This window comes from Peromyscus eremicus, chromosome 1 (genome assembly GCF_949786415.1).
Source record: "Peromyscus eremicus chromosome 1, PerEre_H2_v1, whole genome shotgun sequence".
NCBI lineage: Eukaryota > Metazoa > Chordata > Mammalia > Rodentia > Cricetidae > Peromyscus > Peromyscus eremicus.
In genome coordinates this window covers 133280953-133305506 of record NC_081416.1, presented here as the reverse complement: position 1 = coordinate 133305506, position 24554 = coordinate 133280953, and the positions used below count along the sequence as shown (strand labels likewise).

The window sequence follows — 24554 nt, the reverse complement described above, 5'->3', positions numbered from 1 at the left end:
GGCGGCTTTGGGGTTGGGCCTCAAGAGCAGAGAAGGGCTATGTGGTCATCTCGTCAATTCCATTTGAACAGGAAAAGGTCAGGCAGACAGAGAAAACCATGAGAACGAGAGGACTCAGGTCACAGCTTCCGCTCTTGGCCAGTGACATTACAGGTCCCCACCTATGGGTGCGGGGCAATGATGACTCACCTGGAGAGACGGTCAGCAGAGATGGACATAGAGGAAATAATGTAAGTCCCACTGCCAGGGTACTCACAGGGACAGTGAGGGGAGGGAGGTGAGAGGGCAGTAAGATCATGGCCCCTTACTCTTCTATACTGTCCTTTATTCTTGCTTTAGGCTGTGTCGCTGACACAGTTGGTAGAGCCAGAATCTTCCGCATCCCCCGCCAACCCCGCACCCACACCTCCCCTCCCCACGCCTGTACTCACGGCACACATAGCCAATGAGCGTATATTTGGTATCAACTGATAAAGATGGACACATAGGTCCAAGAAAGCAGCATTTATTTGGGGAACAAAGATTGTAATCTGGGTCAACTGAGACAGAGGAGACTTGAATAGTTTTCCATAAGGCAAATGCTAAAGAAGTTTCTTACAGGGGGTTTGCACAGTAATACTAATACTCAGAGGCAGTTCACTAGCTGGGGAGAAAACCTAAACTCACACCCTTCCTGTTGGTTAGTGAATTACTATTCCCAGCAGAAGAGATTGCAGATACTGACTTCAGCTGTTTATCTCAGTCTCCTGAAACATTCTGTAGTTTAACCCTTGTCACATCCTGACTCCACTTTAGGAGTTCCTAGTCTGCATTATGTCATTTTTTTCTTTTACCCAGGCTTCCAAGCTCATGGCCAGTATGTCCAGGGCTCTAACTCATCCCCATCAGCCGAGCCTCCACGCTCTAAGCAGAACTTGACATGGAGTCCAGTCCTGCCTGTTGTGATGCAGACTCCCTGAGCATCGATGGACCTGCTCCAGCAAAAGCTGGCCTCAGTCCCCCGCAGGTTATAGCCTACGAAGGGTAGCCAGCTACTGTGGGTCCACTCTGCACTCCGATGAAACCCCTTCACCTCCCTCTTGTGTGTCTGTAGAACAGCTAGCTCCCTGGAAGACCTCCTGCTATGCCAGGACCGGACACTGGCTTAGTTTTCTAGTACCTGGTCCCTAGCTTAGGTATTTACTTACTGACCTCATTTGGTTAGGTACCCAATCCTGGGCCAGTCAGCTGTGGCCAAGCAACCTGATAGGTAGGCAGTGCTGTACCCAGGTGCTCATCAAGCCTGGGTGACTCTAGCACTCAGCACTGAACAACAGTCCTCTCTAGTCTAGTTTCTATGTGATTGTGACAAAAGACAGAATTGTAGCTGCTGCCTCTCCCCAGGCACTCATTTCTTGGTCACATTGTACAGGAAGTCTCCCTCATCTGGCTCTCTTACTCCAGGGCATGTGGCTTTGAGTGGTTCCTCACTGCTGGGGCTTGAGTTTCTCATCTGTGAGGCTGGGACCAGTTTAGCCTCCCAACACCAATCCCTGGAACAACCTCTGTCATGTGTGTGCAGCTATGTGCCTGTGGTATCAAGGTGCTCATTACTGGGGGAGGGGTCTGGATTACAGGGGACCTAGGCCACTAGGGGAGGGTGGGACCATTCATTTTCCTGTCCCTGTGATTGGTTGTCACAGCTGGGCTGATTTCAGTCAACTCCGAAATTCATCCATAAACCCATCCCAGAAAGCAGACAGTAACTCAGCTATTCAGCTGTAGACGTTATGAAGTACTTCGAGGAAGTTATAGTGGAGATGATTATTCCTGTATTTAAGTTCCTGTTGAGTGGGAACAAAGTTTTAATTGCTTTAAAGTATGCCTTGGAGTCTCTCATTAGCAATTACAGCAGCAACTGAAAACTATTCATAAGAGAGAAATTCTGTAGTTCAAATTAATCTCTTGATAGCCAAAAATAGAAAGAAAATCCCACTCTTTTTATTTAGATGATTGAGGAATATTCAAGATTCAGGAAAATAACCAGGCCTATTTCAAACATTTTTCTGAGAGGAAAATGCAATCTTAGCCCTTAGAGAAAAAAATTGCAAGTGAAGACTTTGTTACGTTAGTAAATTCCTAGATACAGACACCTGCAGGTCTAACCTGCTGCTAGTTTAGGAGTTGAGACTTCCCTGGGAGGCGGAGCCCTTGAGTCCCCAAGTCCCGTGTGGTGCTGTCTGTTTCATGGAGGAGGCAGTGTCATTTCCCCCATGTCAAAATGACAATTTATCCTTCACATGACAACAGAATGTCACAAAGGGTGAAGGGACACATTGCCTTTGCCCAGGAGTCTATCAAGACTCCAAACACCTTGTGCTGGGAACCATAAAGCTTTGTCATTACATTTTAAAGTACGAACTTCGCTCAGTGGCTATTTATTTCATAGACAGACTCCATAACCGAAAGCTGGGCATGGGGACCACATCCATCAGAAAGCATTCTGGTAGGGAGAGAGCATGCTCAATATGAAACATGTGAAAACATGGCTTGTTAGTTTTCAAGTATTCTTTTTTAAAGACACTGAACATCTGTGAGCGCGAGCAAGTTTATTTTACAAGTTCAGAAAGGAATCAGTTACTTGCTGGGCTTTGCCTTGTTCCTGCCACTCACATGCAGCTTGTGGTAGCTGAGCAACTGTCCCCTGCCTAGCTGGGAATCCCTGCCCCACCTTTGAATGCTAGATGATTCTGGGGTTTAGTGTCACATGCCTCAGGGTCTTCATCTGTTAAATGAGAACAATCATACCTTTCCTTATAGGGTAATTCGAGGGTAATATTAGTGCATAAGTGTGCTTCCAGCAATACCTGGCACACAGAAAGCTTCAATAAATATTACCTCTAATTACTGTAAACTCTTAATCACCTGAGTACCTCATGCATGAGAGGATGAACTCAACAGAGTTCTTTAGTCCTTATATCTGATGCTCAAGTCAATCAGTGCTATTGATGACTAGACAGCTGCATGGCTTAAGTGGCCCTGCCAAACTTGCTGAGATGTGATCCCTCTCAGGAGGTATCCAGATGTGGGACCTTTAAGAGACAATTAGTGGTCATGAATAGGTTAATCATGTAGATTGATTAATGGGCTAATGAACTGTCTCCAGGGCAGATTGTCACAGAAGCCAAATTGGTCTTTCTTCAGTGGTACTATCTACCTTGTCAGAATGCAGTCCCAGGTCCTCACCAATGAGGGAGATGCCAGCACCACGCTCTTGGACTTCCCAGCTTCCAGAATTGTGAGACAATTAACTCCTAGTTTTATCAATTATCCAGTCTTGGGTATATTATTATAGCAACAGAAAATAGACTAAAGCCACATTTATCCAAAGAATGTTCTTGTGTGGCCTAAATATTATACCATGTTCTTTTTCTTCTTTTGATCATATGATCAAATAAAATTCAGATGTCTTCCTGCCTTTCCTTATGCTATTTTCCTGGTTCTTGAATGCTCTGTCTCCTAGTGACTAGTTTTACCCCGATAAGGTTAAGTATAAGCAAAAGCAGTTTGATTAAAGTCTAGGAAGATTAAGAATGAAGTTAAAAAGAATGAAGAGGCACTTGTGGGAAATAGCAATAGCACACAAAGTCATTTAAGTGATCTTATTAGCCTTTGCCTCCTGAGTGCTTGGGAAATATCTATTGCCAGAAGTAACATTCCCAGTCTATTTAACTAGCAGCCGCACACTCCCTTAAAGCCATCAGCCTGCCTCTTTCCTCACTCTGCCTGACTGCATAGTTCCCTTGAATGCCCTCCAGGGCCAAAGCAGATAGCAGTTCATTTGAGGATACAGGGAGAAGGTTATTAAGGATCATGGTGATGTGTGTGTGCGTGTGTGTGTGTGTGTGTGTGTGTGTGTGTGTGTGTGTGTGTGTATGTCTGTGTCTGTGTCTGTGTCTGTGTGTATGTACATACATGTGTGTATGTATGGAGGCTAGAAGTTGATGTTGGGTGTCTTTCTCCATCACTCTCCACCTTATTTTTTTTGAGACAGGGTCATTGACTGAACCTGGAGCTGGTTAATTCAGCTAAATGGCTGACCAGTGTCATCCTCCTGTCTCATGTTCCCAGAGCTGGGATACAGGCATGTGCTGTCACATCCGGCCAACATGTGTTTTAGGGGGTTGAACTCCGGTCTTGATGAATGGCAAACACTTGACCAACTGAGTCATCTCCCAAGCCCAAACATGGAGGTAAATTTCAGGGCAGAATGGCCAGTGCTTGAGAGTGGGAACAGGCTGAGGAGGGACGCAGAGGGGAGAGCAGCTGCTGGCTACCTGAGGTCAGGGGTGCACTCCTCTCCATCTCACCACAGCATATAACAGACAACAAACCCACCAAGGACCAAGCAGGGGCTGGCACCTGTGAGATCTGTCTGCCAGGAAAGGTGTCATGTGTTGGGCAGGAACCTAGAGTCCCCACATTTTTATTGCAGTCTTCAACACCCCCCCACCCCCCATTAAGGCTCGACAGATAACCCTGGCACTTCATCGTTGGGGCCAGGCCAGCAGACTTCAGAATGTTTCTCTTCCTTGCCTCCTGGTCTCCAGTTTTGACAGTTATACCTCTGAAACAATATCTGTAGAGGGTGTTTTCTAACCCCCACAGTGGGTGTCTGAAGCCCATATGTCTAATGGTCCTGCTTTTCTCGGTTGCTCTTGGAACTGCCGTTGAGGAAAAACGATGGTTGTCGGAACTGTGATCCCTCAGCAGCCGATCCTGTAACCCAGATGCTGCAGATGACAGATGAGCAAGCAGGCCGTGCATACAGCATGGATACACTGAACAAAAGCATGACTCACGTTCCCAGTGGGAGAGAGTGGGATGGTGTGAAATTTCATCATGCTATGCACAATGGCACACTGTTCAAAACTTTTCAGTTGTTTACTTCTGGAATTTCCTAGTTAATATTTTTGGATCAAGGTTGACTGTGGGTCATGAAAATTTCAGAAAGCCAAAGAAGGATGGCGGAGCAACATTGATCAAATCAACCTCTTCCTCTGCCGTGGCCTCTGAAGGTTCAGCCCTCACCAGCTCTTGGCCTCCAACCCGAGCCTCTTAGTCCTGTTCCTACAGCGGCTGGAAGATCTGTTCCCACAATAAATCTAGCCACTCTTCTTCTTCCCTCTGACACACTTCCTGTCCCCCACCAGAGCCCTAGCTTCTACTTTTTCTCCTGTTAGAGAACAGGGTCTCATAATGTTGCTCAGGCTGGCCTTGGACTCCTGGGTTCAAGTGATCCTCCTGCCTCAGTTTCCCGAGTAGCTAGAATGAAAGGAGTGGACCAGCAGGCAGGAGGTAGTAGAGAATGGACTGAAGGACAAGATGGACAGGATGCCTAGAAAAGAGAAGAGGAAGAGGGGGGAGGAGGGGAATAGAGAGGAAGAGGTGACAATCCCAAGCTCTCTACCCTGAACAACCAGGAGTGATGATGATATCATTCACTGGTTGTTTTGGGGAGAGAGGGGCAGGAGCTGAGATGCTAGGTCCCATTAGGGAGCTGCTTGAGGAGAATGGTGGGGTCCAAACCCAGGGAGTCCTGCTTGTCGGCTGAGCCTCTGTGACTCTACACAAATGGAGGCTTGTAAACTCATGCTTGTCTGGGGATCCTCATCTGTGAGAACAGTCTAGTCCATCTCTGAGTGTGGAATGACTGACAGACCTACAATAGCTTGGAGCCACAGCAGGCAGTGAAAGTGAGCCAGTATTCAGTCATCGGAGTGGTAGGTGACAGGCATCTAGTCCCTAAGTGGGTCATCTGGGTTCGAGTCAGCTTAAATAGAGAAGGGACCAACACAGAGATAAGGACTCATGGGACTGTGGAAGTGGGTGAACTTGCCAAGGCAGGGTGTGCTCAGTAAAGAGCTTCCAACCAATGAACAAATGAAAACTAGACATCTTTAAACAAGGAGATGTGTGTGTGTGTGTGTGTGTGTGTGTGTGTATGAAATAGGATACAAAGTTAAACCCCAAATGTGAAAGGCCAAGTTTTGAAACATAAAATCTAGACATGTTTATGAGTTCAGGACAGGAAACTATTTCTTAAAACCCAATACAAAATGACAATCACAAAGGAACTGAATTTGCCTGCTTTACAACCAAAAGCTCCTCTACGACAAACAGCACCCAGACAACGTGGAAGGATGAAACACAAACAGAGGGATGCTGGAATAGTAGAGGGCAATAGTTTAGAATAAAGAGCAAATAACCTACCAGGGAAACTGACAAGATGGGCCACCCTCACATTAGGGACACAGATAGCAAGAAGTCATGTGTAAAGTGAAGGCATCCAGAAGCAAGGGCGTCTCCTCCAAGGCCCATGAGTCAGTCAGTACAGCTGCCATGGAGAGCAAGAGGGAAAGTCTGGCCAGTGCATCCTCCCGCCACCAGAGGTATGCACGCTAGAGAAAATCTAGCCTGTGCTGCAAAGTGCACATGGCGATTGAGTGCCCACTGCTACACCAGAGAAGCTGGAGACAAGCCAGATCCACTCACAGGAGACGTGCATGACAAGAGTTGTAGTGGCCCATATCTACATGGTACAGACACGCGAAGATGGGTGGGAAGCGACAGTTGCTCACTGCACCATGAATGGGCAAACTATTATGTAAATTTTGGTGAAAGTGTGCAGCTGTGCAGGGAATGGCAAAGGTCACCCCATGACAAAGGTTGCTTCTAAGCCATCATGGGACCTGTGGAAGGAAGGAGGGAACACTAAGGTGAGGGGTTCCTTTGGGGTATGTCATAGGACATTATAATAAACTATGGTCTGAACGCTTTACCTCCAAACTTCCTGTGTTTAAACCTTAACCTTGATGGGGCTGGAGAGGTGGCTTAGTGCTGGCTGCTCTTGCAGAGGACCTGGGTTCCATCCTAGCTCCTATATGACAGCTCACAACTATCTGTAACTCCAGTTCCAGGGGACCTGGTTCCCTCCCATCTGTAAGTTCAGTTCCAGGAGACCTTATGCCTTCATCCGGCCTTTGTGGACTCCTGTATACACATGGTGCCCCTAAACTCATGCAAGCTCACAGACATACACATAAAAAGATAAACAAAATTAAACTTCCCCTTAAATGTACATGTTGAAGGCAGTTGGAGGTGGGTTCCTTTGCCAGGGGGTGGGGGGAGTGGTGATATAAGGACTAGATGAAGCCAAGTGGGTGGGACACCCTCCCCCATGACAGTATTAGTAGCTTTTTATGAAAAGGGAGACAGGAACTAGCTAGCACACTTCTCTGCTCATCATGTGACACCCTCTGCCATACCAAGACCAAATGCCACACTTCGGGGCACCCCACTGTTTAGAACCATGGGCCAAATAAGCTTCTTCTATACTTTATAAATGACTGGGTCTCAAGAGTTTTATTATAGCAACAGGAAGCCAACTAACACAAGTGTCATGGCTAGACAAGCTTGGAGCTACTTGTCACACAATTGTCATGTGTGTGTGTGTGTGTGTGTGTGTGTGTGTGTGTGTGTGTGTGTGTGTTGAACTTGTCAATCAATTCTGAGGGGCAGGATGTATGTTAATCGATGCTAAGATGTGCCAGTCGGTGCATGGGGCAAGGGGCTGCTACAGGCATCCTATCATTTGAACAGCAAGGCTTCCTTGGCTGTCCAGGGTCGGCCACAATGCTTCCGGCACCACTGTGTCTCTGTCCTCTAGCAAGTGGATTACGCTGGGAGCAGAGGATGGACCAAATCGGGTATGGAAGCCAAGGAATCTAGTTGTGAAACACAGCTCACTCCCTACACATTGTAGCCCCCCTGTCTCTCCCTCTAGAATAAAAATAAAGAAGTCCACCACCCTGCTAGCCTCACAGAGGCTGGAAGACAATACAATGTATTAAAAGAGCTGTGCATACAAGCTCACAAGGGATGTTACTCAGAGAAGCCCCACCAGGTTCCTATGCAAAAAAAAAAAAAAAAAAAAAAAAAAAGAAAGAAAGAAAGAAAGAAAAAAGAAAAGAAAGAAAAAGAAAAGAAATCACACTATCAGGTCTTATCCTGCCCCTAAGTTGCTTCGGCCATGGTACATTATGTCCCATGCCACAGCCTCTCTCCTGAGGCCCCTCTCAATTTGACTACCTCCCCCGTGGACTTGATATAACAAGCCACACACAATAATTTTATTCAGCTCTTCCGTGATTACATTATTCCTCGGAAGTTCCTGTAACCGGTTGCCTACTGATTGCTGAATTATATCAATGCCCCAAAGAAACCTATGAATTCACCTCTCTCTCTCTCTCTCTCTCTCTCTCTCTCTCTCTCTCTCTCTCTCTCTCTCTCTCTCTCTCATTCCATCCTTTCTTTCTTTACCCACTCATCTATAATAAAGGCTTTCTTATGGTATCGCCCGTACACAGTAACCGTACATATTTTACTCACGCAGTTTGATCTCCCACCAGCAGACTTTGTTGTGCTGACTTTCTGATGGTCTCAGCCTTCCCTCGTTCCTGAACATTTTCTCCGAGGGCATGTTTACCTCTCCACATCACATTCTCCTCTCATTCCAATCCTCATTCCAAACTCTGAAAACAATGAAATGCCTTCAAAACAGCCTCTCATGTCCAGGTGTGGGCTCAGTGCACTTTCCTCAGGCTGCTGCTCAGACACGTTCTCTAGCCTCATACTTGCCTCCTGCACAAGCAACAGAACCCCCCTTAAGCCCTTTATTTGGACACTTGAGTGACTGGGAGGTTTTTGAGTGTGCAGATGAGGTCAGTGAGTCCTAGACTACCAGTCCACTGCTGAGCCCTGACAGTCCTGTCTCCAGACCTTGGAATGGAAAGCATGCTGCAGACAACTTGCAGCATGAAGGAAGAAGTTGTGGGTTCCTGTGAGGGGTGAAGGATTGCACCTGTTTCTCTCACAATGCATCTGAGTCCTCCCCAGACTGCTCTCTCTAAGAGGTTGACTTGAATTCTTCTGTGTCACAGCCCCTGTATTAGGAGTGGCTACACAATTCTTGTTAGGAGAGGAACCAGGGCAACCAACTGGGTGGATGGTGTGGGGGGCAGGAGGCTGAGAGGGCTGTCACATCTTAAAGGTACATTTACAGGCTGCATTACATTAGACCTTAAAATATCTGTGGTCATTTTAAATAATGGGGTCGCAGCTCACAGAGATTAAGAGTGTCTTTAGCATTAAGCTTTCCAAAAATGACCCCATTTGTATCATAACTGACTTCTTATCTAGCCTACCAGACACCTAGCAGTCCTTGCTCTGCAAAATTAAGGTGCACTTCTTCATATATAGTTCACATATACTTCATATAAAGGTTCAAAAAGCTGGTCTATCTATATTGCTTGGTGTTCGTATTGCAGAAACTTCTAGAACACTCCAGAAAGGACCAGTCCCTCTGTCTTTCTTAATGTCTATGGTGATGCAGGATCTTGGTTTCATAGGACTTTTGTATTTCGGGTGTGATAAGAGGTGGGGCATCTGTGCCTACATAATCTCCACATGCGCAGCAGTTCTGGTTGGAGATAATTTAGCAACAGAACCTCAGATGCAGATGCACCTCGGGTCTTCCCACTTTCTCAGTGGCTGCCAACTCTTATAACTGCCCCTCCATCTCATCCATGCCTAAGTCGCGTATTACATTAATTTAGGACCATGCCCCACTGCACATGCTTTGGAGATCAAAAGACAACCTGAGGTGGGGGCATGCTCTGTGTTGGGGGAGTAGAAGCTGGTACTGGAGAAGAACATGTTAAGTGCAGGGAGTGCCAGGGCTCTGTGTGGCTCATTTCCTTGAAAGTTGCGTGTCTTCTCTGGAAAGAGAAGGAGACTTAAGGGTAGCTTTCTATGTGGGGGAGGGAGGTAAAGATAGCATCACATAAACACTCTGGCCCTAAGCAGTGAGGGGCCTTTCTGCCCCTGCTTCCTCTATGTCTGGCTTCTCAGGTCCCAACTTGTAAGAGCAGAGTGTATATGTGTGCCCCTGATATCCATCCACAAGTTCCAGCTACATGGGGCTAGAACCACAGAAAGACAGTCTGACTAGGCTACTCCCTGAGAGCTTTGCCAATTTTACTAAGAGGATGAGATTAATATACCTATTCCATAAACATACACTATACACATTCCACAAAAATATCTTTTACCTCAGTATCTGAACTGTTTGGACTGGGTGTGAACTCAATAGGTACAAGTACTCTTCAGTGGACTAGCCAGTCAATGCAAGTATTTCAAAGGACAGCTAACACCATCAGTGTTTCAAGCGTTGGTCAGTGTGTATGTCAGAAGAAACATGGTATCTTTGCCATGCAGAGGAATGTAGATACCATTAGCAGCATGGCGCAGGAAGCAGCCAGTGAAAGAGATGCTGTTCGGGAGCACATCTTCTACTAGGAGAGGCAGGCGTCTGGGACTAAGTGATCAGAACTTAGCTCAGTGTTTCTAGATGTTCCTTTCCTCGGAGGCTTAAGGTTGCTAGTATAGATGGGACAGCAAGAACGTGGCACCTGTCTCATCTCTGACTATATCCCATCTGCCGGAGGTGCCTATCAGCCACCGCACCACCTTAGAACTTTGGGGGTGAGATTTCTTAAGCTGTGTAGAGATGTGCTGCATCTGTAGAGCCGCTCTGTGTAGATACCCATTTCTGAAAATGGAATGGGCAATCCTAGGAGAGGTGTGAATGTGAGCAGCATGTGTGCACATAAGCGTGCTGGGAAAGTGTATGTGTGCAGGTGTGAATGTGTGGGGTATGTGCAAGTGTGTGCATTTGAGGGGTATATGTAGTGTGTGCATGTGTCTTTGATAAAATGGGGTGTATGGGTCTGGTGTTTCATACTGCAGTCAGTGCTCAAGTTTTACCACAAAATCATTCATTTATTCACAAATTGTTTTCATTTCCTTAGCATGAATAAGAACAGGATCAAGACTGAGGGATGAGTTGATTTTTCACGTCTCTAGGTTTTTAGGGAAACTATCTTGGCTCTCTCTCTCTCTCTCTCTCTCTCAAGCTTTCTTGGAGATGAAGCACCATTACAGTCAGCACACACCCTCTTGGGAACTCTCTGGTTTCTGGGGAAATGCTGATCTCCTCGCCTGTGGGTTAGCTTTCCTTGGGTTATTTGGTTTAGTGTCGCTTGATAAATTAAATCAGGTACATGAGACAAGGTCTTCCAATCTGTTTTGAATTAGAATTGGGTCACTATAACAAAACCACAATGGCTTTCTTGAAAATAGCAAGGAATTTGGGAGGGGGGGTAAATACAGTATAGCACATTATGGATATTCCATGAATCAACTCTGATTTTTATGACTTTAAAAATTCTGTCGATACTTGAATAGAAAATGTCACAGATTTGTGTGGGTTTGACCCGGTGAATACAATCCTTAAACACTAATTTTTAAAAAGCTTATCACTTCTTCATCATCTTTTCTTACAAGAAGAATAGACAGTACTTCATCCAGAAGGGTGCACAGACTTGATTTTTCACTGACTCGCCACTGTCAAAGTTTTGGGAAATCAGAGAGCCACATCCTCATTTTCGTATCCTGCTTCCTGAAGACTCAGAATGACTCAGTTATGCCCCTTCACCAGGGCAGGGCAGGGTTCATGGGGGACTGAGACCCACAACGGAAACTTGCTCACTGCCCAGATCGCAGGGCCCTCCTGACCTCTCCCAGACTGTGGTCTTCTCTCCCACACAATGAGTGCTTCAACAATAGGATGTCACCATGCCCCAGTCTATAGAGATCCGAGAATCCCAGCCTGGCACAATGGAACTCTGGGTCCCCTTAAGTTGTCGGGTCTGTTCTGTCCTCAACTTGGTGGATACAGAATTGAACATTTCACCATGGCTGTGTGTTATGTTTAAGAGAGAGGATCGTGTTCCCCAACCCCCCCCTCCATTCTCATTAATGCTTCAGAATGGCCAGAGGTGTGGTGTGGTGGGGCAGGGTGGGGCAGGACAGAGCAGGGCAGGGCAGGGCAGAGCAGGAGGCAGAAAGAAATGTAGAGCTTCAAGGCCTCCAAACAAGCAAAGACTACATGAGTGATGAGACACACCATATCTGCATCTTATTGTGGATTCCAAGTCCCTTCCGCATCAGCCACAGACATAGCTCTGGGCTCTTTGTTCCTGTGTAACTAACCTCCATGTGCCATGCAGGGGACAGGGAGGGTAGTATCACAGGCAACAAGCATTTAGCCAAACTAAGTCAGTACCAGTCATTCCAGCACTACAAAAACCAAAGCTCCTTGACTGCCGTGCCAACTATTATGGGATTTTGCCAGCAACAGCTGAGTTCCTTATCCAAGGATGGATAATCTATAATTAAATATGGACACTTAGACATGCAGTGTTACTAATAAGAGAAGCAAGACCTCAAATGAGACCATACCAAAGATTAATGAAGCCACTGTAATTGCTGACCTAAACAGAGAGATGAAGGAAACCAATCAAGGAAGTATTTCTCAAGTCTCCTCACCCACTAGGTATCGGGAGCATTCCTCAAAGGCTAGACAGGGCCCCCTGAACATATGTGCAGATCAGTCCTGCCCAGGGTGACCCCATTTGCCACAACCCAGATTTGTTCTCAGGCCCAACACGGGGCCCCAAGGAGTCCCCCCTTCCTAGGAGGAAGTCATCCATCACGGCATGTCTTAAGTTTTCAACAGCAACGTTATGTTAAAAATGACTACACCAGTAATTACAAGAAGACTCGACAATGTGATTAGATTTATGCATCTCTTGGAGGAAGAAGCATCTGTAATTGTGAAAAGAAAGTAAAATGTCTCAAGCAAAACACAAGCTTGTGCTAGCATTGAGGGGGCCAGAATCTGCTTTAGGGCTTTGATGTATCCACGTTGCTCAGAAGAAGGATCTAAGAAAGACCCGTGAAGAGGTGGACGAGGGAAGAAGAAGGCAGCTGGAGTCCAAGGGCTGAGCCCCAGGTCCAAGGCTTCCGGGACTGAATGAAGAAGGTTGACAAGAGGGCTGCCTGAGCTCAATATCACATTGGAAGCGGAGGGCAAGGCAGCGCTGCGGGGACAGCCAGGGAGAGACTTCAGAAAAACAGAGTGAACCGGGGCAGAAAACGCAGTTATAATGAGAGAAAAATGGCAGTTATGAAACATCGATAAAAACGGTCCACACAATGTGCCACTGTTGTTGTAAATACATAGAACTGTGGGGGAGGGAGGGGAGGATCAAATACACACTTCAAGAAAACGTGTGTGGGGTGGGAGAGATGTGCCTGAGTCACACCACTCTTGCAGAGGACCCAAGTCAGGTTCCCAGCACCCACATCGGGTGGCTGACAATTGCCTGTCATTCTATCTGCTGAGGATCTGATGCCTTCTTTTGTATTCCACGGGTACCTACGCCCATATGTGCACATCCACATACTGAAACATATTTTAAAGTAGTAGTAAAAATAAATCCTGGGGCTGGCTGGAGAGATAGCTCAGTGGTTAAGAGCACTGATCGCTCTTCCAGAGGACCTGGGTTCAACTCCCAGCACCCACATGGTGGCTCACAACCACCTGTAATGAGATCTGGTGCCCTCTTCTAGCCTGCAAGGACACGTGTGGGCAGAACACTGTATACATAAAAAATAAAAATATAAATAAATAAATAAAATAAATCCTTAAAAAATAAAACTTGTCTGAAATAGAGCAAAATGTAAACATACACCTAATGGCCACAGGGTATCAAGACACACCTTAGTGAGACTAATAGACCTAATAATTGAAAAACGCTATTGAAATTGCACCCCAAAACTGTCTTACCAACTCCAGGGGGAAAGATGGACAAGGAGTAAGAGCATACAGCAAGGTGGGCCTGGTCAGCCGCAGTGACAAATATCTCCCAACAAAACAACAAAACCTTACTTCTCATTCATATTATATATCCAATCTGAGTAAAGTGCCTGAGGCTCTGTTTCCTGCGGTGAGCAGCTCATGGGGCAGAACACTGAAACTTTTCACTTTCCATGGCAGAGGGAAGACTCACTCCACAGTCAAGGTTTTGGAAATGATACATATAAGTTTGCTCATGTGCCCACAGCAACCATGGGGAGCTGAGAAATACAGCCTTGCAATTTGTGGGAAAAACTAGAAATTTTTAATGAATTAATTGCAATTTTTTAATTAATTTTATTTTATGTGTATGTGCACGTAACTAAGCATATGTATTGCACCATGTGCTTTCAGGAGTCAGCAGAGGTCAGAAGAGGCAAGGGTCCCCATGAAGTGGAGTTACAGCAGGTTGAGAGTGCATCCTGGGAACTGAATCCAGGTCCTCTGTGAGAGCAGCAAGTACTTTTAACCACTCAGCCATCTCGCCAGCCCCAGCTTAGAGAATTTTAAGTACCGTTTATAAAAGATTGAAAAGGCTGGAAAGGTGTTAGGAGGATTTTAGGATTTTCTCTTTGTAAATACTCAAAGACAAAAGAGAATGGCATGTCCTAAGGTGGGATGTCTGGGGGAGCAGTTCTCAAGGATTTTATATGGGCAGAGATAGACTCTTCTGGAACAGGAGTCCATGTGTGTCATAGGCTAGAGAAAACTGGTAAAGGCACTGCCTTACAGTTGGGACAGAACACCGAGTTCTGCAAAAATCCCAACTGAAGTTGAGCCCGTTCACACTCCAGGTCACAGGGCAACCAACCAAATTCTTGGAAAGAGACGGAACCTCCAAGGAGAAACAGGAGAACCCACCCAGAACAAATGCAGCCAAACACCAGCTCTAGTGGGAAAGGTGGACAACGAACAGTCATCAGACAGATGGACGCGAGAAGGACCAGCCTAGTGGAAACACTGGGAACAGGGAATAGCTGCCTGCCAGGACCAGTGGCTCCTGCATGGAACTTCTAGCAGTCAAAAGGCTGAGGCAGGAGAATGACCAGAAGTTCAAGGCCAGCCTTGGCTACATGGTCTTGAAAAAATAAAAAAAGAAGTCACAGAAATGAAAAATGCTTTAATACTTAGGGCTATAGTGATATTTTATTTGTGCTGAAATGTGATTTTATTTGTATGTTAATAAATAAAAGTGCCTGGGGATCAGAGCTAATAACAAGCCATTTAGTAGAAGTCTGGCAGTGGTAGCACATGCCCTTAATCCTGATCACATGACAGGCAGATCTCTGTGTGTTCAAGGACATCACCAGCATGGAGACACACGCCTTTAATCTCAATACCAACCATAGAGACCTGGAGGTCTGTATAGACAGGCACTGACAAGGAGGTCATGTGGTAGGGTTTACAACCAATGAGAAGGCAGAACAGAAAGTCAATAAAAAGACAGACACACAGGAAGTAGGTCTCTTTCTCAGGGGAAGGACTGTAGCAGCAGCAGATGGTAAGAAGGTGGTCTTGGTCTCAGCTCTTAGCTACTGCTCTGACCTCTGGGGCTTTTAACTCTGCATCTGGCTCTATGTTTCTTATTTAGAAAAACAGTTCAGAATTACATCTACATAGGGCCATCAATATAATCAAGGGAGGTGACTGAGAAGAGTTTAGGGGTGTCAGGTTGGCTCACCAGTGAGAAGTCACTTTCTGTCACCATGCTATCAGACTGCAGATGATAAGAGTATAAGATCAAAGAGGAAATGAAGAACATAGGCTAGACATTTAGTATTCTGTGATGCTGCTGCCCTGCACTAGGAAGGCTTCCTTGGTTCTGCCTGAGAGCCACAGGATTAAGTAGAGCTGTAGGATTAAGATGTGTTAAAATTTTACTGAGCTCTGCTTGTACTCCTGCCTGTTTCAGTTGAATCCCTTTCCTCTTATCTCAAGAAGGCAAAGGTTTGCAAAGCATGTTTGCAAAGATGTCTTAAGACGTGATTGACACAGCTGTCCTGTTAAACTGCAAGAGCTCATTTACCAAAGAATGACCCAAGGGCTGTCTGCAATAGCTGCATCTCTAAGTATGCTTAAACTGTAATAGAAACTTCCCTTCAGTAATCAAGGACCCAGAGACCACCCAAGGATGCTCACATACACAGAATCCAGAGAGACTGATGGTCACATAGACAGAATTCAATACCACTGCTCAAACTACAGAGGTTGAAAAATAAACAAACAAACAGACTATAGAATAGGGCTGGATTCCAGAGCTTTAGCTCTGTCCACTGCCTGCTGGGATACATCAGTATTATTTGGTTTTTTGAGAGCTTGATTTCCATACATAGATGACCTACATAGATGCTGTAAGAAAAGAACAAAATCCAACATCCTCTGATGGATAGAAGTGGATTATACCATCCAGCGATGAGGATCGCGGAGCGATTTGGAGCAAACAGTATTCTTAAGCTTTAAAGTCAGGAACAGGGAGAGAACATGTGCCCTTCACACCTCCATCTGGCAGTATCCTGAAGTTCCCAGTTACAGCAAAAAAGCAAGGAAAAGGAATGAGCCATCCAGAGTGGAGTGTGGAGAGGGCATTTCAGGTGCTGATGGGCTGGATGAAGGATGCCTAGAGAAGCAGTAAAGCAACGTTTCCAGGTATGTCTGGGAAGGGGAGCTGCCCACGAGTCATGGGGCACGTGGGAAGGTCAAATCTTAGTGCAGTTAGGCACCATCCAATTAGCTGGAGTCTCAGACACAACAAAACATGACGGTGAGGTCCCCCTTCCTCAGTCCTCTCCTGCCTGGGACATGGAGAACTCCAAGACTCTGAACTCTGGGACCTACACCAGAGGCTTCCCAGGTTCTCTGGCCTTAGGCTGAGGGTTATAGTCTGTTTCCTTAATTAGGAAGCTTTTGGCATTGGAGTGTGCTCCATTGCTAGAACCCCAGGGTCTCTGACTGTGGACAGCCCATTGTGAGACTTCCCAGCACCCCTAGTCAAATCCCCCGACTGTATTTATGTCTATAAGTGCCCTGCTGGGTCTGTTCCCTAGACAACCCTGGCTAATACAGAATAGGAGATGTCAAACAGCCTCTGCACTACCAAAACATCAGCTACCAAAGAGTCCCTCCTGCTAGTAACTGACTTTAGTAAGATCACAGGACACAAGGTCAGTAACAAGCATCAAATTCAGACATAACAATATGAGATGATTCTAAAGTATTATGAAAATAGCACCAATAAATGGGGGGAAAGGACAAATAACTCAAAATATGTGGAGATCTATAAACTGAAAATTACATGCTGATGAAGATAATAAACACTGTTGAAATAAAAGAAGACCTAAATAGACGCATTCAAAGCAATGTGTAGGTTCCACACAATCTCAATCAAAATCCCAGCAGGACCACCATAGAAATTGACAAGCATAATCTAAAGTGTATATGGAAATTCTAAGGACCTAGGATAATAGAGACAAGTCCAGAAGAATAGCAAAATTGGAAGACAGCAATAAGCCACAGACAGACACTCGAGTCCAAAGGTCTCCATCTTGCTGCTCTCAGGCAACAGTGAGTTTTCTTCACGGCACCACTACTCCCTACAGAGGCCTCCATTCAGGGACAGGGGCAAGGTCCCTCTTCTCCTAATTCCAGTCACTGCTATGGCTAGGTCATCACCCTCCCAATGTGGGCATCAACCTGCCTCCTTTGAGCCTCCTGCCATCAGCTCTGATAGCTTCTGCCTTGAGTCTATTTTGAAAAAAAAAAAGCATCAATAAGAAGTTTGGGAGAGCCTTTTGACTCTTACCAGCATCCAGGGTATCTGTATCTACATGAGGAAGAGCCATTGATCAGCTTCTAACAGTCAGCTAGGCCAGTCAGCCTTGGTTTGAATTCCTGGACTTTATTCCATTTGACTAACCCGTAAACAAATTTCCCATTGCCTTATCTCTCATCAAGGTAATGGTACAGTGCACACGGATGAGACTGCACAGTCCAGGCCACCCCAGACTTGAACCTGCACCTTAAAGAAAGCATCATTCCCAAACTTCAATTCACAGCTCCTTAGAGGGCTCGTGTATGTGGGTCCTGAGTCTCACTGAATAAAGATTCCAAGGAGAAGTCCAGGGCTTTGGGGTAACAGACCAAATACTCTATATAACCCTTTAGCTTAAAGAACTAGCAGGATGGTTTGGCTAAATGTTCTGCCAAAGGTCCACTGTTAAAAGCTGGATCGTTGGAGCTGGAGAGGTGGCTTAGCAGTTAAGAGCACTTGCTGCTCTTACAGAGGGGCAGAGTTTGATTCCCAGCACCCACACAGCAGTTCATAACCTTATGTAATTCCCATTCCATCCTGTTCTGGCTTCTGTGGTCACCAGGCACAAACAAGCAATTTTATGTTAGTCCATATAAAATAAAAATAAATAAATATTAAAAACTTGAGGGTTTAGGAGGCAAGACTTTAAGAGTCCTCAGGTTACTGGAGGATACCCTCCCAGGGGATTGTGGGAGCCTGGCCCTTTCCTCTTTTGTTTCCACCCCCTGGCTTGTGGTAAGATAAGTGATTCTGTCCCACCATACGCTTGCTGGCATGATGTGCAGGCTCACCATGGCCCAGAGCAGAAGGCATTTGGTCACACGCTTGAAATTCTAAAACTATACAACAAACTAAACCTTTTCTCTTCCAAGTAGATTACTGGGATTTTTTTGTAGTGCATAAAGTTGATTGATCCACACAAGTGGCCCTCAGAGCCTGAGATTCCCTGGGAGCTTGCTGGCTTTTCTAGGAGGTGGTGGTCATACTGTCTCTGTAATTACCTATGGTCTGACTATGTTCTTTAAATGTGGAAAGAAAGCACACCTGGGCTCCAGCAGCAACTTAGACGATGTCAGAATGAGATCAGCAAAGTCTGCCCACTCCCCAGTGGGCTATGAATGGCCGTGCAGGCGTTGGGCACTGCTCCTGAGCAGACCGCAGCATGTGAGACGTTATGGACGGTGAAGGTATGTAATGTAGGACCACAAGCGATGGTACCAGAAGAGCATCCCCGGGAACCTGCAGTTCTGCCTTCTTCCATTTTCACTGGAGCTGTCACTTCGGTGGGAACCAGGACCTTGAACTTGGCCATTTCTCCATGTGATAGAGCAGGTGTTGGAGAAACTCCCTCCAGACTAAGTGCAGGAACCTCCCACGTGACCACCTTCCTTCTTCTCCTGGTTGGAAGCAGCTGTCTTTGAAGCCTGTGGTCCATATAAACCCCGTTTCCCGCCACAGGCCAGAGCTCTACACTGTAAACACGGTCTCACCACCAACCAAGAGGCCCTTTGATGGCAGCACAGCTTTTCAAAACATTTCAGCTGCTTTTGTTCAGGGACAAGAAAAGGACTGGGTTGGCTGTCCATATGTACTTTTAAGCAGCCATTTCAGGTTTCCAGTAAAATAACCCTTGTAAGAAGACAGACGGGGGAAGAATAATATAGAGAGCATTTCCATATGGTCTTCCCACTTTTTCTTTGAGACAAGGTCTCACTCTGTAGACCAGGCTGGCCTCGAACTCACAGAGATCCACCTGCCTCTGCCTCCCGAGTGCTGGGATTAAAGGAGCATCACCATGCCCAGACCCTATGTCCCCTTCATAAAAGATCAAATGCTTTATAGGAGAACAGATTGCCATGGGAGGTCTCAAGATTTCTTTCTTTAATATCTTTGAATTACATTTATTTATTTTTTTATTATTTATATGTGGGTGTGCATGAGCACGCCACTGTGTGTGAAGAGGAGGGAAGAGAATTTTCTGGAGTCAGTTCTCTCCTTCCTCCAGGTGGGCCCTGGGGGTCTAACTCAGTCATTGGCTTGGTGGCAAGGGTCTTTACCCACTGAGCCATCTCACCTGCCCTAAATATCTTTTTAAAAGTAAAATGAATAACCATGTGGTCCTTGGAGTAACAGCAGAGACTGTGAGGACAACAGAAGAAACCATGGCAACCTCATCTGTGAAGAACTCTTTCAGCCATTTTCATCCTACTTTGCATTTGTCAGAGGCAGGAAAATGACCCGGTAAAGATGGAAACAGGGACCCAGGAATCAGAGCTTCCAAATGACAATCTACAACCCTTTAAAATGCTCTTTCCGGAAGGACGGTCCCTCAGCATCCAACCACCTGGATGAATCATGAGCTGAAAGGAATCTATATGCTAATAAATCTTCCTTAATGTCTCCAGGAGAGGGAAGAAATGCGCGCACAGGCAGTGGCTAGACTCACCTTCAAGGTCAGCCTCACAGCGTTGCAGTTCTCCTGCAGGGGGTTTAGCTTCAGGGTCTCCCCAAGGTTGCTGCATCCGGAGGAGTGGTGCTGCAGCTCACAGCAGACACACACCTCCACGCTGTCGAACTTGATCTAAACAGGAACACAGAGAAGCCTCGCGTTAGCACGACATTTGGCCTGTCAAGTATGCTCCGAGGTCTGACACAGAAGGACACATGACATGGCTCCAGTGGAAACATACCATCACACCTAGAGCCATTTCCACTGACCAAGGCCATGAACGCCACCAGGAATTACTTCAACTTCTTTTTCAAAAGCAATGATTCAAGAAAAGAGAGCTGGAGAGCTGGCTCAGCGGATAAAGGGTTTGCCACATGCACACCAGCATCTGAGTTCGAATCTCCAGAGCCTATGGGGAGCTAGGCAAAGTAGCACGTGTCGGCAACCCTAGAGCTCCTGTAGCAGAATGGAAAGCAGAAGCAGAAGGGTTCCTGAAGCTCACAGGCAAGCCAGTTTAGTGTGCACATTGACAAAGAAAATTGATTCTTGAAATCTATTCTTGAAAAAAAAAATTCTTCTCTCATACAATACATCCCAACCACAGTTTCCCCTTCCTCCACTAGAGACACTGTCTTAAGCAAGGTAGAAAATGAGGACATATATGCAAGGTTGTCCTCTGATGGCACATGGGTATGTTTTACACACACACACACACACACACACACACACACACACACACACACAGGAAAATTATTTTTGAAGGCATCTTTAAGTTCCATGAACTGCAGGTGAGCTACAGAAATAAATGTGATCGGAAAATCACTCAGGGGTTTATTGGTCTGTGGAGATGTGCTTTGCCCCATTCTTCTCTCATGGTCAGAAATTTCCTGTCTTACTCCATCACTCCGTGACCCCTGAAGCTCCTTTCCATCCATCAATATGCAATCCATCCTAATATTGAAGGTTTGGCTGGGTTTTCCATCCCCACCTCTACCCAACACTCATTTTGTTTAGCTGGAGTTACAGCTTATTGTCATACTACGTGTGGTTCAGATGGACTCGTCACTGTCAGGAAATTCTGAATAAGTTAAAATGGCTCAGAAAATTAAGGGCCATGAAAGGAAACAGATGCAGTCTTAGAACTTTGAAAAACAATGGCAAAACGGGGGGGAAAAAGTTTGAGATTCTCAGCTACAGGAAAAAGAACAGATTTACCAGTGCCTGAGCGGAAATGGGATTTAAAAAAAAAAAATGAAAGAAAGAAAACCTGGATATAAAATGCCTACACAGAAAACATTCACTTAAATCTGTGGGATTTTATTCAAAGCTGATGTAACACGAAACAAATTCTTTTCCTTAAGACTAGCAGGTGCCCACTTCCAATAAATCCTGACAAGTGTTTCACACCAGGTGACTCAAAGTGCCTGTGTTATTTTCAGACAAATATTGGCCCACTGTAACTGTAACAAATGATTTTTCATTGTATGATGTACTTACTGCAAAGGATGGTGCCACAGACTTCCATGTATCATGCCTGTCATTCCTAATCACTGGGTGTAGGACTCAAGACACATCCGCCACATCCACAGAGCCAAGGAATGTGCAGGGATTCATTAGAGGCTGGCTCTTCCTATGGGACATGTCCCCTGCAAGTATGGAGCTCAGGTCCCCAGATGTCATGTTGCCTTTCCATTTGCACCCATTTGAGCCGTGTCCCAGAACAACGCCCACACCAAGCTCTTTCCCTGCATTCCTATGTTCCTATGACCCTTTCATCACACGGCTTACCTAGGCTTCTAAGAATTGTTTCCTTTCAGCCTTTGCTTTCCTGGTGTGGGAGCTTGTGTCCCCAGCTTCTCCACATCAATCAACAGGAGAACAGCTTCAGATGCATCCCAGTGCACCCCCCGGGACAGGGGGTTGGGGTGCTTTGTGACTGGTTCTCACCAGCCAATGTGGGCAGAAGGGATAGGATGGGAGCTCTGAGCCTTAACCTCCCTAGGCTTTGAGATTCTGCACTCTCCTTCCAGAACTAATGACCTTCAGAAAGAGATAACACTAAGTTCTGGGGAACTGAAGGATCCCAGCCCAGGCCTCAGCAGGAGATTCATGGAGTATAGCTATGTATCTAGTTTGCCCATTGGTATGTGCATACATGACATTATTATGAAAAACCTAATAGTTTTCAAATTACCCAAATGATACCTCTACCAATAAGGGCATAAGCATCCCAGCTCACCTGCATCTTCATCAATTCTCCCTAGGTGATGCTGGACTCACACACTGTTGTCTGTGGGGTGTGTCATAAAACAGCATCATGTTTTAGGAGATGGGGCTGTTTTCAACCTTGCCCATTTTCTTTACCGCTCATTTTGTAAAAGAGCGCGCACACACACACACACACACACACACACACACACACACACACACACACACAATGTTCAAGGCAAACACACACAGGCCTTCTCTTCCCTGCCCAGGAAGCTCACCACCTCCCTTCCTGTTTTAGTGATCACTTGCCTACTTCCATCTGTGTATTTTTACCATTTGGTTACTTTCACATGTTTTCCTAACTTTATGCACTCCGAGAGTGTTACTACATTTAGATGTGGGTGAGTGATGTTTGTTGGCATCATATTAAATGGCATATTAAAATACCTCTATTTTTATGCCTAACCTAATGATGGACATTTCAGTTGTTGCCAATGCTTGGTAGTTGTGGTTTGAAAGAAAATGGCCCCTGAAGGGAATGGCACTATTAGGAAGTGTGGCCTTGTTGGAGGAAGTGTGTCACTGTGGGGGCAAGCATTTGATGTTTCTTTTGCTCAGGCTTCCCTCAGTGTGACAGTCACTCAACTTCCTGTTGCATGCAAGATGTAGAACTCTCAGCTACTCCAGCACCATGTCTGCCTGCATGCTGCCATGCTTCCCACTATGATGATAATGGACTGAACCTCTGAAACTGTAAGCAAGCTACCCCAATTAAATGCTTTCTTTATAAGAGTTGCTGTGGTCATGGTGTCTTTTCACAGCAACAGAAACCTAATTAGACAGTAGTTAAAAGTAAAGCTGCTGTGACATTGTGCATTTGTGTCCCAGGACACACATGCAGCATTTCATTTGAGTATAATATACTTACTGAATGGAGCTACTGGGCCTCTAGGGATCTTTGTAGTAGATAATGCAAGAAAATTTCCACTGTGTTTTTCCCTTCCTTCCTTCCTTCCTTCCTTCCTTCCTTCCTTCCTTCCTTCCTTCCTTCCTTCCTTCCTTTCATTTCTAATTTATATGCACCAGAACAGTGCCAGTATCCTTAACTTTCATATCCTGGCTTTACAATTTTGGCAAGAAAAGTAATGAAGGGAGAAGTTCACCAAAATGAGAGATGAAGCCAAGAAGAAGAATGATGTACATAGGCAAGACATAAAGGAAATCCCGAGGCAATGCGAAGGGAACAAACAGACCATCTCTGAGACCAAGCAAGTCACACTGAAGCAGGAGACAGCAGCTCCAGGAACTATTCCGAAAATGGAAAGCAAAGCTCACCAAAGCCACTGGGACAGGCTCACACTGAGAGCTCTTCAGTCCTTTTGGAGCGACTGAGGAGAATTAGAAACAGGAACACAGGACACTAAACAGCATAATAAAACAATTCTAACTTCAGAGCCAAGAGCCAAAACACACAGTCCGCAGTTCTGTTAAATACGTGGCTTGCCAATCCTTCAGTCTCTCCATCATCTTGAGACAATTACTTGTAAGACAAAAGTTTTCAATTTTGGTGATGTTCATTTTTTTTTTTTTACTCTTACATCCCTATCATTAATGTAAGAATGTTTTTTGAGCCCTAGATCCTAATGATGTTCTACTGATTTTCTCTAATGGCCTTATATTTTATCATTGCTTTTTGATTCAGAAGACTTTTCAAGTTCATTTTTGTGTAAGATGAAAGACTTTGGTTGAGGCTGATTATTTTTGCCTAGAGATTTAGTCTAGCTAATCTACTATTCGTGGCAAGGCCTTCTCCCCTGCATTGCTTCATATCTGTGTGAATCCATTTCTGGCTTCACTGGTCTGTCTGTCTGTCTCCACCACACACAGTCTTATTTACTACAGCTATAATCCAGAAATGGAATAGAAGGATTCTTCCCATTTTATTCTTTTCAAAATTTCCTCCTCCCCCTCTTCTTCTTCCCATATATACTTTAGAATATGATTGTCAATGTCTATAAAACTTCTTGCTGGGATATTGATAGGAGTCAAATAAGCCTGCACATCAATTTGGGAAGAATGGACACTAATTTTTATGTTATGTTTGAATTCAAGAATAGAGCACGTCTCTCCACTTACCTTGATTTATTTCCCTACTGTTACAGAGTTTTCAGTGAATGAGTCTGATATATGCTTTGTTAGATTTATATTGGTTTGGAGTGACCATG

The 24554-nt window shown here is 45.4% G+C and overlaps 1 protein-coding gene across 1 annotated transcript in view; it reads right to left on the bottom strand.

Moving 5' to 3' along the window:
- Positions 1 to 24554, bottom strand: part of Entrep2 (endosomal transmembrane epsin interactor 2) — a 419262-nt gene that overhangs the window by 57259 nt on the left and 337449 nt on the right. The window contains exon 4 of the mRNA XM_059273396.1: positions 20116 to 20250. Within this exon, the coding sequence (XP_059129379.1) occupies positions 20116 to 20250 (135 nt within the window). The remainder of the gene's footprint in view (positions 1 to 20115; positions 20251 to 24554) is intronic.